At 42.9% G+C, this 20,626-nt stretch overlaps 1 protein-coding gene across 1 annotated transcript in view; it reads left to right on the top strand.

The window, feature by feature from the left end:
• GPR176 (G protein-coupled receptor 176) overlaps positions 1-20,626 on the top strand; it is a 376,293-nt gene that overhangs the window by 337,273 nt on the left and 18,394 nt on the right. The window contains exon 2 of the mRNA XM_086936568.1: positions 7,883-8,135. Within this exon, the coding sequence (XP_086792694.1) occupies positions 7,883-8,135 (253 nt within the window). The remainder of the gene's footprint in view (positions 1-7,882; positions 8,136-20,626) is intronic.

The raw sequence follows: 20,626 nt of genomic DNA, 5'->3' as shown, positions 1-20,626 counted from the left end.
GGGATGTGGGCTGACTGATTTTGGCATGAGCCCCACTCACGAGATCCTGGTGGCGGGAGTACTGGAGCTGCAACCCCAAACAAGCGGTTCCAGCTGAAGCAGCGCACATCCTGCTTACAGTAAGAGAAACTCAATAAAGAAAACAGTGCTTACAGACTAATTAATACGTACCATGTAACAACCGAAGTAAAAGGGCCAGTAGCCAGGGGAGGTTACAAATGAAGACAAGGCAGTACTAAGGAGGGACTAATAAGCTGATTACTAAATCAGAAGCCTGCATTTACAAAGGACAAAGACAGAAGCCAACGAAAATATGGGCAGAGAGTGGGCGGGTTTCTGTTCCAAACTGCAGTACAGCAAGTTTCGCAGAGCAGCGCATGCGCGCTGACTCTAGGCTCAGCCTAAAAAGGCTCTAAATGATCTGCACCAGGTGCTGTGCAATCTCCACATTGGTGTTGCAAATGTTCCGTATATTGAGGTTTGCCGCTGCAGCAGTGTGCACCAATATGTTAAAATCTGTGAAATAGTCTCTGATAATATGTAAATGTAAATCCAGTACTTGTATAGCGCACGAATCACCCCCAAAGGGTATCTCGGCGCTGGAGGCCGTTGGTAAGATTAAGCGAGCTATTGCCCAGAGTCGCATGGTGCTGGGCAGACCCCTGCCGCCGAAGCTGGGGATCGAACCATGATCCCCAGCATCAAGCGTCAGTCGCCCTGGCCGCAGCGCCACACCTCTCCCCTGATTGTATGTAAGCATTACATGTTGAAATCAGTTAGCAGGTGAGATTTTTAAAGATGTTTTTGATAGTATGTGTTGATGGCATGTTGTGGCTGCATGAGTGGGTGTGTGGCAGCTGTTGTTTGGAGCAAACCTCTAACTGTGATTAAAGCGTGTTATTTGTACATAGGCAGGCATAGGGGGGTACTAACGAGGGCAAGCAAGGGAAGGGATTGGTGCTTGTTTACTCAGTGGTTTGTCACTTTGAAGAGACAAAAGGCCTACCTGACTGCTGAGAAGGCAGTCACACTGAGGCAACTCATTCTCTTTAGCTAACTGATAGGAGATTATTGATGGTCAAGCACAAGTTGTGTAACTATGCCAAAATTACTTCTGTGGATGAATTAACCACGATTATATGGGAATGTAGAACATCTGACCCATATACTATCAGCTCCAGGTTATAAGCGTTAACATGTTTTTTAGAATCCCATCCTTTTTGTTTTATCGACCTTGAAAGGAGTTCCACAGCAGCTGCATTAACTCGCTCAGTTATCTTGCCAGATACATACACAGCACACACAGGTGATCCTGCACTCTAAACCGTGGGGATTGTTATCTTGGCTGAGCCCGAGAGGGATTCTTCATTGGTTTCTATGGCAACCTGACATGTACTAGAGCATTATCACTCTCTCTCTCTTGCCATGTCTCGGTAGCCCCCCCCCCTCCCTCTCCATCTGCCTCAGCCTTTTGTTCTCAATGTTATTCCTTCTCCTCTGTCCCTCACCCTCTCTCTTCTATTCTCGCTCTCAAATGCAATACATTTTTGGAACAGAGAAAGGCCCCTGCATGGCTCTGGCGTGTGTGCATACCTGCTCTGGGTTCATTATAGAAAAACTGTAAGGGCCTCATTTATGATGCTGTGCGTCCCTTTTACGCCGCCGGTGCGTCACTTTTTGTGACGAACCAGTGGCGTAAAAAATGCGTCTTGTTGCGCCATATTTACAAAGTGACGCGTCTAGGTGGATGCGTCACTTTATAAACACCTGCGCCCCATTATACCTGCGCCAGGTATAATGTATGCAAGGGGGGCGTATTGATGCAAGAAAGGGTCCTGGAAGTGACGCAGTGAAATCTATGAGATTTCATGGCAGGCGTAAGACTGATGCAGGCCCTTTCACATGGGGCTTGCCCCATGTGAAAGGACATATTGCTGGAGTTGCGTCACTTTTGTGACACACTCCAGCAATGCGTCACTTTTGCGCCATACAGATACGTCAGAAATACTGACATATCTGTAACTCCTTCCGCAATGATGCGTCATACAGTAAATATGACGCATCATTGGTATCGCAAGGAGGGCGCAATGAAAAGTGACGCATCGCTGTTTTCATGCAGTGATGCTCCACTTTTCATAAATGAGGCCCCATGTTTTTAACCTCCCACCAATCACACAATCACACATGTGCAACAGAGGCATGTGTGTAACATGGGCTGAGACCCAGATCTGCTGTCTGGAAAGGCACCATGTGCACCCTCTTTCACTAGAGTGACTCAGTGACTACCGTCAGCTCACCTGGCTGCAGCGCACTGACAGTGGTGGCACTGATAGAGATTTTAGTGACATGGGAGGCCTTTTTACTTGCACTTGCACGGGAGTGTTGCCTGCTGGATCTCCCACTTGTTTAAAATTTGTCTTCCAGACATCTGTAATCTGGACCTTTGCCCGTCCACGTGGGATATGGGTGTTGCATGTGTATGTCCATTTGTGTACCGTGAGGATGAGTGTGGATTGGGTACGACATGACCAGAGCCTGACTGGAACCTATTTTGTATTCTTCCCATCCGAAGCGTAGCTAAAATGGGGGACTGGAGTGAGTCTAGACAGCAGATGTGAACTGCTGGACTCTTGCAGGCTATTCCGGTGATCCTTTATAATAAAGGGTACAGGGGAGGAGACAGAGCACCATTTTTAAACTTATGGAATTTTCACTGTTTTTCCTGGCCTATTGTTCACTGTCAAAACAGTTCTGATTCACAAAGGTAAACTTACACTTTTGTGTAAGTTCACGATTGTTTACTATTCACAAAGGTATTTTACTAGTAGTATTTTTACGACTGTGGAGTCTCCGCACATAACAAGATTGGACTGTCCTATCTTTTTATGGAGGGATGCCACAGTCGTAAAGATAATACAATTATACGAAAATTATTTACACAACATGCACCATAGACATCATAATATATTTTTTTTAAATATAGTGATATAAAAATTTCATAAAAACAGAATAAAAACTATGATAGCATCTATTACTTATCATATCTTTGTTGGTGCCGTGATTTAGATAAAAGAAAAATTTTAAATTCATTCTAATCCAAAATGGCTAAGGTGAGTGGTGCGCTAATACTCCTGTTTCTGATTTGTACAGCGGCTACTAAAAAGCTCGCGACAGAGAAAATTATGCGATGAGTATTTAGTAGTTGGAGATACAGAAGGGCTGGCCTAACCTGGGTAAACCCAGCCTCCCTCAGCATTGGCAACAAGAACTTCTTCCTGATATGGATACATTTATGCCCATGTTAGTGGAATACATAGACATGTTCTTGACGGGAAAGGATTGGATATCTGCTGATATCGAAGGTGGCGGAAATGTAAAGCGCTCTGACACCCAAGCTCTGGGTCTGGTTCGTGCAATAGAAAACAATGAATAAATAAGGTCAAATAAATAAAAAATGCTCGTTGCCGTAGTTCACTGCTACAGTTTTGCCTGCTGATAAGAGATGTCACCCTATGCAATCTGTTCTAATCTAAACACGAAATGAAAAATACTTGAACAACTTTTAATTCTAATGCAGTCAATCATGAGAGTCTCTAGAGTGAAATGTTCAAATAGTTCAAAGTTTGCTTTCCGCCATGACTTGATTTTCAAAATACTTCTCTGTATTCACAAACTGTTTTCCAACAAACTCTAAAAAAACAACTATTGTACCAAAACGATTTATTATGAATACACGTTTCAAGGTCTGGGCTCAGCAAGATTGTGGCTTGATTGCCTAGGAAGGGTGCAGTGAATGTCAAGAAAGATACACCTGACCATCCAAGATGGCCGCCGCCATCATCAAACAACATGGCAGTTTGAGCACTTCTGAGAAATATGGTGTCGATGTCGGGGACCACCACGTAGTGCATTCTTTTCATTGGTGTACATGCACATTGCAGCCAGCTGCCCCTCTGTCTAGGTTGGTATAGTAAAAATAGTTTTAGTTCCCTTGCACCTCCCCCGAATTGACTACGTATAACACACTATGATGGTAGACGCATACCTAATTATTTCCCCTGCCACTATAATAATAACTGAAACATAGCATGGAGTCTGCAAAAGAATTATAACTATGATAACTAAAACTATTAACTATAATTATATATTAATTACAAATATATTTTGCAAAACCATCTCTCACACCTCTGCCATCCCACTGCTAACACTGCACCCCAAGAGAAGTGCACCCCGTTGGTCACTCACTCATAGCACCAAAATGTTTCCCTTGTAGGATCTTAAGAAAGGAAGTGCTCTGTTAACGATACACTCACCTTCTTCAATTGAATGGTAGCAAATCGGAGATCATGCTCTTTGGCAAGGCCACTGAGGATTGGACTCGTGACTGGTTGCCATCCAATCTTCGCCCTTGTCCGACACCCAAGGATACGGTTCGTAATCTCGGAGTATACATGGATAACCAATTGTCTATGAAGAATCAAATAAATCATGTAGCAGGCACCTGCTTCGGCATAATGCGCAGTCTGCGGAAGGTCTTTAAATGGATCTCTACTGAAGCCCGAAAACCACTAATACAGGGACTTATCGTAAACAGAATGGACTATGGTAATGCCCTACTGCTCTCAATCGATGAAAGTTGTCTGAATAGGTTTCAGGTCCTGCAGAACACCGCAGCCAGGCTGGTCCTTGACCTTCCACAAAGATCTTCCTCCACTCCCAGTCTAAAAGCTCTCCACTGGCTTCCAGTGAAAAGACGAATACTTTTCAAAAATATGTGCCTAACCCATAAGCAAATGTATGGTAATGGTCCTAAATACTGGTCGCAGAAGCTACGCTGGTATCAGCCTGGCAGACCGCTCAGATCCAGCAATGAAGCACTGCTCACCCCTCACAGAATTCATACCGCTAGGAAAGGGGGTCGCTCTTTCTCTTGTCTTGCACCGGCGTCTTGGAATAAATTGCCTTTACGCCTGCGCATCACCCCCGAACACAGCTGCGTCCGTAAAAACAACAGAACAGCATTTCTAAATCTAAACTACATTATATGTCCTGGAAAAATGAGAAATTTACAATTGATGGGAAATGTATCTCTTGGCCTTATCAACTAGGTTCAGTTACTAAGCTTTATGAAAATGGGTATCCCAAACCATTTGCTCAGCTCCAACATGAATTTAAACTTCATGGAAGCAAACCCAACAACATTTGGAGACTTACAGTTTGCATCACAGAGAAAGGTGGACTAACAGAACCCCCACTTTGTAGGAAGATTTTATAAGTCTGGCACAGTCAACTCTAAAATTTACCACTTACTGAAAACTCAAAAAATAGCAACTGAAAGTAGAAGAAGAACCAATTGAAAGTCATTGGGGTTACACCTGCAATCCATCACAAAAGCATTCTAAGTGGTGATACAGAAGAACTCAACAATGATATGTTTGGGCCTCTATGAATCGATAACAAAAATTCCACCTCATAAAAATCAATGCTCTCTGCTCAGCCTCTTTTCTGTAGTAGGCTTTGAAATAATTTCATCAAGCTGGCTGCAAACTAAAAACCGAGTAGCTGGAATTATGTGGCAGCCAAGGGCCAAATTATGGGGCAGGTTTGAGAAAATGATCCAGCAACAAAAGGCAAATTATGCAGCATAATGTGGCACAGTGTGTAATAGTAATACTTCACTATTTTGACACTTTCGCTCTTGTTAACAATATATGGGTGTTGGTTGCACCTCATTAGTACCAGTTTAACACCCAAATATAGCAATAAGCAACCGATACTTGGCTAATCAATCTTTCCAAATGGGCCTTCCACTGCCCAGCAACACGTGTTGCTGCCTTTTTAGTAACATTTTAATTGTTTGAGCCAGAAACAAAATGTATTTTTTGTTAAAATCTGCATATTAGGCAGAAAAAGGGGAATTTTGGAGCAAATCTATAGTTATACAAAAAACACCGCAGCCGCACAATCACATACTTCCAGTGGCCCTGGCTGAGAAGCTTTCAAATCACCTATGGCATTGGTGGGCTTAGGGTGCCATATCTGTAAATATGACAACATCTTATTGAGTTGCTAAGACCTCATCTCTAGCCATGGACCACCAGGGGTTCATCTGGAGATGTATTTACAAGTGATTCAACCACGGTGAGAGCTCTGGTGTGATGCTAGCAAGAGGACTATCTGATGACAAATAAAACATTGACAGGTGTATTTTGTCATAGGTGTGAGGATTGTTAGTCACCACCATATCCACTTTATTTAACCTTACCAAGGAGAGCCCCTCGGTGCCACAGTCACTCAGTGGAGTAGTTTATCCTGTACTCGAGCCCTGTTTCTCCCTCTAAGCCATCTGCTTGTTCTTACTTCCTGGATCCTGAGGGCACAAGGATGAAGAGTATCCTAAAGTAATTCATGGTGTTATGTTTCTTAGTATTATTAAATGGATAGTATACTGTACATCACTATGTCAATTATTTGCATTCAATCTTACGCTATATGGTATAATAGATACTCTCTGGGTTACATCTGCATTGATTTGTTTTTATTTTGTTTTAAGTATAAACTTTAATTTAAAAAAATAATTGAACAAAAAAATGTGAGAAGTCTTAACCACCCAGCTCCACCCAACCCTGGCTCACACATGTATTTTCAAATAATTCTGAGATTGAGTACATTTATCAGGCGACCGGCGAATGGTGAAGGATTTCCTAGACAGCAGATTCCAGCGGCTCTGCGTATGAATTGAAAAGCAAGGGGGCAGGGTAGACCCTTGATGGACACCATAGAAGTCACTTCTTGGATGGGAAATGCAATATATTCTGGCAATTATCATGAGATTCAAGACATACCAGTAGAGGTATTGTACTAACCCCAATAAGAAACTTACTACAACATGGACACTCACAATCACCTTCTTTGAAAGGGAGCCCAGCAAGAGTCCTCCTCTTGATTGTCTGGCTTTTATGTGTGCTGCTCCACATGCAGAGAACAAGAATAATTTAGATTTCTCAAAACAAACATACACCTTCGCCCTATGGAGCAAGTCCCAATGCTTGAATAGTGATACTTACGTATTTGTATATTTGTATAGCGCACAACTACCCGGAGGCATCTCAGCACTTGTACGAATACCACTAAGGAACCTTTCCCTGTGAGGCGTCCACTCCTGGGCACCCCCAAGGTGAGGCCAGGCATCCTAGCATTGTTGGGGCCGTTGTGGAGATTAAGCAAGCTATTGACCAGAGGTGCAGAGTGGGGCCCATGATTAGAATAGGCACCGAGGCGAGAATTATCAGGTCCGAGGAAATTGAGCCCAAGACCTGCCGAGGCGGGAATTGAAACCTGGCCCCGGGCCAGACTTCTGCATCAGGGTCTGCCGCTCTAACCATTGAGCCACACTTCTCCACAATGAAATAGTGAAATGAACTAGAGCACATGATGTTGGTGAGGGGATGTTGGTAGCCTGGGAGGGAAATGACCCTTCCTATGGGCAACGCAGGATCCTGCACTTCTGAAATTATCGTCCATGCAGACAAATTGCAAAGAAGTTGGGTTGGTCTGTGGGACTATTAAATCATGTTCAGGCGCTGTTCAAAGTAGGTCCAGCAGAGAGGGATCCATGACAGATTTTCATGATATCCTGCTACGATGATGCATTTGTATTCAGTGAAAGTAAATGGAACTCATTCACATCGTCAGTGGTCATCCTGAAAATGTGTCAAGGATCAGCTCATGTGGATTTACCTCATGTCCCCAAAGATAAGGGAAATGTGTAGCATTTCAAGATAAACAATGTATATAAAAAAGAGACCGCAAGCCTATCTGTCTGTTTGTGTCTTTCATGTTCATCCATCGCTTACGCCCTTTGATTTGTTTTTACTTCCAGGAAACTTCATGGTCTTGTGGTCCACGTGCAGGACGTCGGTCTTCAAGTCTGTGACGAACAGATTCATCAAGAACCTGGCGTGCGCGGGCATCTGCGCCAGCCTTGTCTGTGTGCCTTTCGACATCGTCCTCAGCGCCAGCCCGGGCTGCTGCTGGTGGGTCTACAGCCTGATCTTCTGCAAGGTCATTAAGTTCCTCCACAAGATCTTCTGCTCAGTGACCACCCTCAGTTTCACGGCCATCGCCCTGGACAGGTACGGTAAAGATCAAAGATTAAGTGTGGGGAACTGCATCAGTTCAATTGTACCAGGCGGGTCAGGATGTTTTTGAGGCAAGCAAAAAGCTAAAATTGCTCAAAAAGTTGGAGCAAACGGTTGAAAGTAATAATAAACTTCACTGTGTTTAAAATATCAATCCTGGATTTAGAGTAATGAAGATAGTTTTAGGTCGGCTACTCTACAAGTTGGTAGATTATCACTGCCTCAGTCCCTCCTTCCCTCCCCCCAGTTCTCTCTCCTAAAGTGGGACCCCCTGACTGATCCACTGTCCATATTTTGTGAGAATTGAATAGCAGACATTCCACCTAACTATCCCCTTCTATATTTGGTTGTTATGGAAGTTGCCTACTCCTAAAAGTTCCAGCATGAAAGAATTTTGACTTGGCGTAAAGCAGAAGAACCTCCAAACTTTTCGGCATCGAATTTTATGAGTTTCCCTCTCAAACAATAAACTGAAGCTCTAATTGTTGCCCACGCTTCATCTGTGGTTTTTGGATTTGTACTATTTCGCAAACATGATGCAAGGGTACTGTGAGATCTCATTTAGGGATTGGTCATACAAAACAAAATATGCTTTCTATGGATGGGGATTTTAGTGGAGAGCATGCCAGGTTCCTAGTAAATCAGTCATCAATGGGAAGTTCCAGAATAGTTCTTTATTTCCCACCCTGAAGTCCACAGGCATCAGAAAAGCCTGTGTTTGCGAAGGTAACTAGTGATAATATAGATTTGAAAATATCGAGTGGACAAAATATCGAGTTTTTAATATTGAGTGGACAGGATATCAATTTGCAAAAATATAGTGGTTAAGAATATCGACATGCAGGTAAGAAATATCAAAGTTAGTAATTAGTTTGTCAGAATATCGTTGTTAATGATATCAATTTTTTTTGTGTTTTGTATGTTATTATATGTGTTAGAAGTTTGTATTATTTTTGTAATGTATGTTTGAATGTTTTTTACAGTAACACATTTATTTTAATACATTTTTGCATAATTTAATTCCGTAGTGGGTTGAGGGTTTATGGGGTAATAGGTTGGGAAGTTATTTAATTATAATATATTTTTTAAGAATTATTTAGAATTAATTAATTATATGTTAATTACTTTTTACGTAATTTAATTTTGTAGCGGGTTGTGGGTTTATAGGAGAATAGGGTAGGAAGTAATTAATTAATCAATTATTTGATTAATTAATAAGTTAATATTTAATAATGTATATTGTTAATTAAGTTAATTAATTTAATTATTCATTAATTATAAATGTATTATTAAAAATTAATAATTAATTGGCAATTATGTTAAATGTTTTATTAATTAGTAATTAATTACGTTTTAATTATTATTAATTAATTTGTAAATATGTTAATTGTGTACTTTTTTTAGGAGCGGGTTGAGGGTTGATGGGGAGTAGGGTAGGAAGTAATTTAATTTTGATGGAATTTTTATTATTTTTTATATAATATTTATTAAAAGTTCTTTTATAGCTTTAATTGTGAGAATTAATTTAGATTTGATGGTTATTAATTTTATTGTTAATTGTTATTAGTTAATTAATTAATTGTTAATTAGTTATGTTAATTTATTAATATTTTACAATATTGTAGGTGACGTTTATTGGGGGAAATGGTGGGAGGTAAATTAATTTTGAAAAAATAATTAGTTGTTAATTAATGCTAATTATATTGCAGGAGTGGGTATACTAAATTATTCCCCTACTCTATCCAACACTTTCCCAACTGTTACACTTGGTGGAGTGGGAATATTAAATTATTCCCACCCGCTATCCAACATTTTCCCTACTGTTCCACTCGCTGGAGTGGGAATAGTAATTTTTATCCACTCGCTATCCAACATTTTCCCGAATGTACTACTCCCTGGAGTGGGAATAGTAATTGTATCCCCTACGCTATGCAACGTTTTCAGTATTGTTATATTTAATGTAAAGTAAAATGTATATATTTTTAAAATATTTATTTTAATGTTTTAACTTATTATATATATAATTTATTTTTATATTTATAATATAGGTTTATTTATATATATATAATTATATTGTAAATTATGTTCTTAACATTTTATAATTAAAAGTATTAATTATTTTTTAATAATATTAAGTTAATATATATAAAGAAATTTAAAAATGCATGTTTATTTTTTGCATTACATTTACTATTTACTACTTTTAATCTTTTTTTTATTATTTTTAAGTATAGTTTACTTAATTATATTTATTATTTAATTAATTTTATATTACTTTTAAGACATTTAAAAAAGTCAATATTTTAGCAAACTATATTATTAACAACGATATTTAAGATTCAATATTTTTGTACTTACCTGTTTGTAGATAGGAAGTCGATATTCTGTCACTCAATATTTTTACCTCAATATTGTGGCAGCTCGATATTCTTCTCCTCGATATTCTGTCAGTGATCCGTTTGCGAAGCCTTCTTCCTCAAAGGTACATGTTGTCATGTGGTGTCTCTACAGGTGGTTGTTGCTATCCTTGTTCCCAAGTTTAAAGGTAAAGGTTAGTGGATTTTTAGTGCACCCAGTGCTGCCCAGGTGGCATGTTGCTGCCTGGCGGGGAGCTGTGCCCCACCTCCATGGCATGCCAAGCCTGCGGTGCTCTATATCAGAGTTGGGCTTGTCATAGCTTACTTAATTATAGATGATCTTACATTTCCTGGCGCATTTTCTTTTTTTCCTTTTAGGTATTTCATGTGGAAACCTAACTCCAAGAAGCAGCAGACAGCTTTTCAAAGAACTTATGTATGAGACAAGCAGAACCATGAACATAAAATCATGTGCAAAGAGTTTATGTAGTGCATGTGTGTTGTGTGCACCTGGTTCAGCCAAGGTAATTTAACCCAGGAAGTGAATGGCAAAGACCTTACACACATACAGGAAGTGACGCTAACAGTGTGCATTTACTCGTGGTTATTGCTTATATATGACCTCCTTCATGCCAAATCCAATCCCACAGTTTTTTTCCTTAATGTTGTGGAGGAGGAAGAGGTGGTACCCAGCCGGATATGTTAATTCTTCATTGGGATGAAGGGGCTGGGTGTAGAGTGACAGGGATTGAAAGAAAGACCCTGATATGGAGAGAGACAGAGAGATAGGTAGAAATAGAGTGTGTGTGTGTGTGTGTGCGCGCGCATGTGCGTGTGTACGTGTGTGCACATGTGTGCCTGCATATGTGTGTGTGTGCGCACTCATCTGTGCACCTTCCTTTATGTGCCTGTCATTATCTGCGTGTGTCTCTGTGTGCATTCATGTGTATATATGCCTGTGTGCATGCTTGCATGTATGGGCCTATGTGTCTATACAGGGGCCCCATCCCTGGCATCTGGTACCCACCACTCCTATCATTTGATTGGCCACCCACATACAGCATGCATCATGACCCTGGCCTAAGGTGGCCTGCTTGGCATGTTGTATGCATTATAGCCATCATGGTGACTTAGTATAAGTTGCTCTCCTTCTTCAGCATGTTGTGACAAGCTGGACATTATAGTAGGCAACCATACACCCTCGTTGGATTGTTATGAACATTTTGGGCACAATGGAGCCTCTGGTATGAGTTGACTTTCCTTCGGATTGTTGAGAGAATTTTAGCCATTATTATGCCCCTCGCATATGGTGGTCTTGAGTGCTGTATTGTTGGGCATTCTTAGCAATAGGGTGGCCCTGGTATGTGATGCCCCCCCTTGGAATGTCATGGTCATTCTAGAAATTATAGTAGCCTTGACATGTGGGACCTTCTTGGTTTGTTATGTGCATTCTCAATACTATGGTGATCCAGGCATAAGGCGGCCATCGTTGCAGCTTTTGATCCATTCAGACAATAAGATGGCTCTGGCACAAGATGGTATATTTTGCATAATGGTCTTTATGGGGGTTCTTATGTAAGGTAGCCCTCCTTGACACCTGGTGAGCATTACAAGCGTATTACACCTGGCTTCATTTTTGGCCAGTTCAGTCATAGCGATGGCAGTCCAAAACAGTGTCATCCCGGACCCATCGGGGTCCCCGTCGGCATCTGAAGGGGACCCTGTTATAAGGTGGTCGCCCCTAACATTTGACGGCTACAACTAGCATAGGATCTGCATCCCTGCAGTGGAATTGTGATGTATGGGAACATTAGGCAAATGCTGTCCATGTGGGGCAGTAGTACAGGTGAGTACATAAGGAAAAGGACTAGTTGGTCTTGGGACTAAGCCCATGGACCTACACAAGTGAAAATGTATATTTTGGGGGCAATAAAATATGTTAAAAAATATATCTTTTGTAGGGTGGGTGAGTGGGTTGTACTTATTTACTGCACATGAAAAGCTGGCATTAGGGAACAGTATGGGTGCATCTCCAGAAGATGTCAAGTCAATGTTTGTGGACAAAATGATTGAGTTTACTCATGTTCAAAGCTGACATTTAAATGATAAGTCATGCTGAGATTGTTAGTTCTGATTGTTATTTTCTTGGTGCAAAAATACTTTCTGAGATGATGGTTATTTCTTGACCAAAGTGGTGGCTGTTTATCATCTACACGGATAACACTTTTTATGATATATTCATCACTACTGCTGTCTCAGGTAGCAGCACCCTGAGGAAAAATGGTAGCACTCACCTCACCATGAGCCACACCATTGTTTGCACATATTTTTGTTCCACATATAGCCTAAACTCAATATTTGGATGGAAATGTCCCAAGCATGGTGTATAGCTGTGTTCCCCTGTCATGAGTGCCAAACTGTGTGTATCTGATAACATCACTTTTTATTTGTGGCCCTTGTCACGCTAATGCTGTGTATACAATGAGGCCTCGGCATGTCTTTCGCCATGAGTACAGTCCTGGACTAGTCCTGTGACGCAAAAGGGTGCAGCATGCCTACCGTCACTGAAAGACAGTGAACAACTTTGCCTGTTGGGGGTTTAGTACATTGCACGGTGATTGAAGCGGACCGTGGTTTGTGAACTGATACTTGTCACCAGACCCTTTTATCTGTGTCACTGGAGTGGATGCCTGCTGTTCCACCATATAAAGTTCCACCTCTGTCCGCTTACCGCACTCCTAATCCTAACATCCAAAGTGCATGTTTTGTGTGTGTGTAGCCTGCATGCTATATTCATGGTCTGTGAGCGAGCCAGAGTAATGGAGGCCTGTGGGATCCATTTTAGATACCCCCAGACCTGTCCTTTGCACAAGACTGAGGTGAAGTTGTTTTCTCAGTGAGTGTATTTCTGGCATTCCTTAAGCTGAAGGGAGGAAATCTAGACTGGAAGAGAGAGGATTAGAGACAGAGGTCCTTTAGAAATTCGTTTAGATTTCTTTTTTGGCAAGGAGCGTCTGATTCCACCTCTGGAACACTGCCATTTGGTAGATGGTAGGGGTGGTACCTCATACCCTTTATTGAAAGCTGAGGGGAACCTTTGGCTTTTCTTGATTACACTTTCAATTGGCTGTTGACAGACAGGTTAAAAAACCTCACACCTCTTTGTGCCTCTGTTGTGGGTGCTCCAGGATGGTGGAGACTATGCTGCTGTGAGAAGTATCACTCTACACAAAGACTGTGTCTGGACAGCAGTCTGGAAAAGACACTTGAAAAGGGAACTACACCATACTGGTTCAAAAGATTCAGAGAGTGGATAGACATCTCCTGACTGATTTTGCCGTGTAAAAGTTGGACCCCACTAACCCACTTTTTCCAGACCTCTAAGGCCAAGGAAGGGAGTGTTCCTCGGAGTATTAAGAGGATTGCTGTGTGCAAACAGAGTTGGTGTCTGTCTGACAGCCAGTCTCCCAGAGGTGAAAGAACATCGTCTGAGCCCAAGATGACACGCAAAGACACACGGATAATGAAAACACCAGTGACCTTTAATTATATGGCACAAACACATGTTCAACAGACTAAGGGACTGATTTGGATCTCGGCGGACGGGTTACTTCGTCACAACGGTGACGGATATATTAGCCGCAGAAATGTAAATCCCATAGGATATAATGGGATTTATATTTCGGCTGAAGGGATCTCTGTCACCGTTGTAAAGGGTAGACCGTCCACCAAGATCTAAATCAGGCTCCAAAGATATCACACACTTCCACTCTTCACAACAGGAAAACCAAAACGAAAACCCAGAATAAATGGGTTTGATGAATATCTTACAATGCCACGCTGATAACTGGGCCCCCTGTCGCCACCAAACAAATATTTGTTTCTCTCCCTCAATTCCTCATAAACTGACCAGTGGTCACTTATGCCCATTAATAGCGCCTTCTTGCTTTGCCATCCAAACACAGCATAAAGAGCTATCTGAGAATAATTCATATTGCTCCTACACACCTTTCTCCTTTGTACTTCACTCACAACTCTCTAAATCAACACAAAGATCTTCTCCAAGTCATCTATTAAATCCCTTGTTAACTTAGGACTTTTAAAATGGGGGTGTTCTAAAAAGTGAAGGTGCTGTCTTATTCCTAAGATCCGGCAAATGTATAACATCAAAGGTGTGAGTGTGTGTCAAAAGCTGTCTTATTGTTATTGTTATTGTTTTTAAGTATATAACCTATCATGAACCATATGCTCTGCTCAAATAAAAATAAAAAAATAAAAATTAAAAAAAGGTGTGAGTATGGCAACATGTCACCCATCAACTCACACATTTGGAAAGCTTGGGCATCAAATCCCTGGCCTTTTACTCAATGGTCACAGTCAAGGACTTGTGAGAGATTTTCACCATCAACCGCATACCCAACACAAACATATTTGTTGACCATCCAGTAGATTGTAAAAGCCTATTTTGCCGGTGCTACATATCTGACCTCAGGATTACTTTGCAGCTTTGACACAAACACTATAACAAGACTCTTCCCGTCCACAACTCAAGAGAAAACACAAGCAGTTTGTTTGATTGCTGCTTTTGGCCCATCATCAACAGGTGTAGAATGGGTGCACTTATAACACACGCATCTTAACTTTTCATCATCAACAGTCCACTTATATACTCAAATGACATGGCTTTCTTAGCTGTTCTGCAAAGCCAAACTCTTCTATGCAGCCCCATCCCTGAAATGAACTTCTCTATCCAGCTGATAACCTGGAGTTTACCTGTACACATACCAACATGTCAGAGACAGCATCTGGGCTCTGACCAGCAGCCAGATCAGGCAGTGGCGGCTGGGAACATGGAAATGTGGTGAGGCACGATGCTGAAGTATTCACCATAGATGCTGTGCCCTGTCCAGTGTGTCTCTTCTCTCCCGGCAGGATTCTGGTGACGACGAGCAGGAAAGAGAAGGACTTCCTTCCTGCCTAGTGGAATGCAAATCCAACCAATACTGGAGCGGCACTCATGCTGTTATCAGCATGAGAGCCGCTCCAGGATTGGTTGGAGCAGGCTAACCGAGCACTCATGTCGGGTCTAGGAGCGTGTGCCAGAAAACCTCCGAATGTTTGCTGAGTCTGCAGTGCCCATGTTGGGATGGCTGTCCCAAAACAGTCGGCCAATCTGACATGCGCACTGGCAGGGGCTGCAGTCATCCTGCAATCTCCCCCTGCCCTCACACTCTGCTCGGCGGCAAAGTAAAATGGTATTGCCATGCCATTTTATTTATTTGCGTTTACCTGCTATGCTCGCAGCAGGCGGGCGACGCTCCTCCACCCTTTAGGTGGAACCGCCCCTGAGTGCAGGTTCTTGAGACTATGCTTCCTTTACAAGGCTATGATATTGCTCCTAACTCCGGATGCCATCGGATCTGGTAATGCTTGCAGCCTTTGCAGCAGATGTGGTGGCATATCCACATGTAAGGAGCTGCAGTGATTGAGCGTGGTGTCTCAGCTGGCTTTTGATACTTTCTCACATGATGGGTGAAAGCAGATTCAGCCAGAACTCATCAAATGTGCTTGCTGGAAGTCAGAAGGGCACCTTTGAGGGGTGCACAGTACCTTGCTCCGAGACAGACTAAGGCGACCTTGGAGGAAAGTGGCGCAAACTTAGCCCTCCTTACAGAGAACACTAATGGTCGCCCCACACTCATTGGACACAATTGGGCCATATTACAAACAGTGCCCCAGGGGAACAACAGGCGTTTGAAACCTCTTTCTGCACCCTGCAGTGGACCAAGCAATTCTGCTGAGCAGACTCAAAGATCTGGGTATTGAAGGGACAGTTTTAAGCTGCTTGCTTCCTTCCTGTCTAATCATACCTAAGGTCTGCCTCTGCCCCTATACAGGTCGGACAGTGGGGGCTGCCAGAGTCTGCACTCTTCCTGCTTCTTTGCAATGTGTCAATGGACCGCTACTGTAAAGCAGTCATGTAGGCGGATAATACCCAGCTTCTTGCCAGGGGCGTGGCTCGGGGGGGGGGGGGGGGCTGTATTGGGTGTTACACCCCACAAAAAATGTATTCTGTATTAAACGGTTGAGTACAAGTGCTTTCAGTCGGGTAATGTGAAGTGTCTGTCGGATTTCGCCTTGGAATTTGACATGCTCACACTGACACAAACACTCTCTCGTCTTTGTTTTGAAGGCCTTTAATAATGTGATTAGTTTGAATAATATTGTGTTTTAAGTACCCGTAACAATCTGCACTCCTCTCTCTTTCCACTGCTCCTTACGCCCCCTTCATGCCATATTTCTCATATAATGTTTTTTAACAAGATGTCCCAGCCTGATTGTTGGGAAATCTGAAGCTGCCCCCCCTGTCCCCCCAAATCATACTGACCCATCTACGCCCCTGCTTCTTGTGCAGCTGGAAAAATGTTCTTCTCTTTCCCTTGATAATGTAATCACCTGCCTGGCAGTGCTTAATTCGTAAATAATTAAGTGCCAGGGCCCAAAGTATTTCACACAGGTCCACTGTAGCTGGCACTTCGCTTATGTCAATTTAAACGGAAGGTTTACGTCCTAGTTTTGTCATATTTTTAAGACATTATTAGTTAAATGCTCCGCTAGTGAACTTGCTAAAAATAAAAAAAACATACTCACACAGCACCACCATGTGGCGGTTTCTCATAAATATGTGCCAGTGTTTACAAATAAGTGCCAGTGCCAGTGCCGAGCCCCGGCAATCACCAGCACAAATTAACCACTTCCTGACCTACTTCCATGGTGGGAGCACATTTTCTAGACCACTTTGGTACCAAAACTTGGCTACTTCTTGGAAAACATACTGATATCTGTCAGGATTCCATTTTGTGTTTTTGCACTTAGGTCACCAGATCTAGTAGATTCCAAGGGGAAATCTCTTGTGCTCTGGATAGATGAAAATCTCTATCCACAGATCAGTGTTGACACCTCCAGGTGTTTTCTGATCCTTCACATTTGAAATAAGTTTCTTCCTTTCTGACCAAAGAGCTGCATGCTGGTGCAGACTCTGCATGTATTATAACAAGATTAGACTGACAAAGGTCTCTATTTAGTGTTCTCAGAGATGGCATTCAGCAGACTTCAGTGGATTCAAAATGAAGCCGCCAGTGTTTTCACTGAGCTCAGGAGAGTCCAGCTGATTATCAAACCCAGGAAAAAGCTACACTGTGAAGCAAAGGGTGTAATATAAAATACTGTACAATATGCACAAAATCTACTGTAAGCTGATAAATCTGGTTTCAGGAATACATTTCAGAAAAGTGTTGTAAGACTACTGCTGCAAGTAGCTGGCGCCCATGTTCCCAGGCTCAAGTGGTCAAGGTTCACGTGGCCCAGGATAGGTGGTCCAGGATAGGTGGTCATTCTCTAGCCTGCCAACCTGTGCTTAATTTGAGCCGGTGGTTTCCGGTGCTTGGCACCAGCACTTAATTGTCAACACCCGCACTTATGACAGCTGCCACCTGGTGGCATGCTTGTGCAATTTAGAGATTAGTGGAACAACAGTTGTTTTTGAATTCAATATTAATTAAAAACAATGAACACCTGCCGCCCAATCTATTAATATAGCTTTGTGGGCCTCCAACAGTCTGAATTGTAGCAGCATAATGGATAGTAGTTGCGTTGGTGCTATCATTGGCAGCGTGGCAGTGGCAATGGGTGGTGCAAACTGCGGTGTCCTTCAGACGAGGGCCCTGGCACTTACTGTTTTGCAAAATTAGCACTGCTGGCCACAAACAACAGAAAGCTTTCCCAATCACTCTATACGAGGCAAAGATTTATCAAAATTTGAGCAGCACAAGGCAGAAAGACAACTTGCAGTGAGTCTAATGGAGAGGGTCGAAATGCGCCCTATCTATCAAGATATGGCGCATTCATGCTCTCTCCTTGCGCTGGGACACTCAGTGCACCCTAATGCCAATGCAGGCACCCTTGTGCCATGGTGCAAAGACGCCGGCCTTGCAGACTGGATTGTTTTTGGGCAGGAAGGGACAGGGAATGGAACGATTACTGCCGGACACTCAGAGAGGGGAAAAAAGAAGGATATTTCTCCTCATTGCACCTGTACGGGAAAAGCGTAGCATTTTGATGGATTCCCTGGTTCACCTGTCTTTGTAAATCTGTGAATGCACAACGATACATGGGAGCACCCACTCTCTACCCATATAATGATTCCCGGCGCAGAGAAATGCAAGGCCGTGACTTGCACTGCCTTGTATCAGTCCAGATGTACTAAGCAAAATGTAGGACCACGTGAGGGGGGGCCTTGCGTGGCTTGGTAAATCTGACTTATGGATTGCATTGCCCTTGGGTCACTTTTCGTGAAGGGCTACACAATCCTTTGGTAAATTTAGCCCCAGATTTTTAATCACATACATTTTAGCAAACATTTTAAAACTCGTTTTTTGTTGTTGTTAATCGTTGTCTCCTCTAGCAGACAAGCTTCAACTTTCAGCATTAAGTGACCTTGTGGTGTAAATATTTAAATAAAAAAATAATTAAATTAAATTAATGAATGAATGAATGGACGGCTAGGCATGGTCACTTCATACTCAGTTAATGACAGTCGAATGTTTTTGTCCCAAATCTCGTCACTGACTATTCAATTCTCACTTTCATTTCTCGACAGTAGTAGGTTTTATTAGAGGGTTTAAATTTACCACCAGCAGGAAATAATTCGTTGCAGCTGCTGAAAATTAGGTGTTCCACCAGTACTCATTTTAGCACCTGCAGTAAATATCACCAAAAGCAGTTGTAGAAAAAGGGTAGGGCTGTCGGCCTGTTTCAAGATTGCCCGGCGTTACCCGCCTCTATACCATTCTGGTTACCAAACAAAGAGACAGGCGCTGGAGACTATAAGGCAGGAAACAGAGGTTTTTATGCCGACGGAGCAGAACACATCAGATCAGACAACAAGGTATCGTCTCGAGGTGCTCTAACAGCCTCTCTGAGGCCTGGCCTCTTATACACTGGTTTATGGCATGTGACCTTTCTTTATTACAATCAAGACATTGTGAAGCAAGGAAAAAGACATCCCCGTAATCCTCGTGTCAATCCCACACCCACATGCATCCACAATAGAGGTCCTCAACCTGCTGATAAGAGGAGGGGGTTATCACGCAGCTGAGTGTTCTGCCGATTCTTAGGATGTGTGCGCCTGATTGTATCCCAGGGGGTGGGGAGGCCCTGATCAATAGTGGGTCCTCTGAAGAGGAGTGACTTCATACAATAGAGGGCAATAAACTGCGTCTTCCGACTAGGTGAAGGCCTGGGACCTCGTGCGACCGGTCGGATTCAGAGGAAAGGGTCATCAAAGGAGAAGTATTCATGAGGGGAATGGTCTGAGTGGACAAACAAGCGCGGAGCTTATCAACAGAGGGGTATTCATGAAAGGAGAGGAGGTGTTGGTCAGGTGCGGGTGCGAATCCCAAGGACAGGGTCATGCGGACTTGTGCATGTGAGGGAGGGGGCAGCCAGGGTGCGCGGAGGACGCTCGCAGGGTCAGGGGAGCGCGCTGGCGATCGATCGTGAACAGGGAGACCATGGTACCCAAAATGGCTGCCGTGCAGGTTATACGTGGGTGACAAGCTGGCGCAGATGATGTTCAGTTCGTAAACTTAGATTTCCACAGTCCTCCCTTTTAACATGTCTCGCCAACTTGTCAGTTCGGATTTATCCCCATAAGGCCACGTATTTCTACCTCATAGAGGGGACTCGTGCGCTCATTTCTGAAGTCCAAAGTCTTTGGGCACACACAGTTAGAAACAAGTGCGCACAAGGGTGGCAGGCATTGAATACTTAAGCAACACACGCATAGTATCACAATCGGTATCAATAAAAAGGTAAACAACCTCCAACCCCAGTCCTTCAAAGTGCCCCAGAACCAGCTCCCAAGCGACCATCCTTCTTGTTCTTGGTGAACCTCCGAGGAAAGTCTGTGGAGGTGTTCAATTGCTTTGTAGACTGAGGGCGAGTTATCTGGCACGTAGGTGCAACAGCTAGATCCGATGATGCGGCATGCTCCTCCTCGATCGGCTAGAACCACATCTAGAACAAGGCGGTTTTGAAGGGTCACAAGGCGGACCGCCTGAAGCTCCG

The sequence above is a fragment of the Lissotriton vulgaris genome, chromosome 9, assembly GCF_964263255.1.
Source record: "Lissotriton vulgaris chromosome 9, aLisVul1.2, whole genome shotgun sequence".
Classification (NCBI taxonomy): Eukaryota; Metazoa; Chordata; class Amphibia; order Caudata; family Salamandridae; genus Lissotriton; species Lissotriton vulgaris.
The sequence above is the reverse complement of the archived record's forward strand: the minus strand, read 5'-3'. Positions and strand labels throughout refer to the sequence as shown.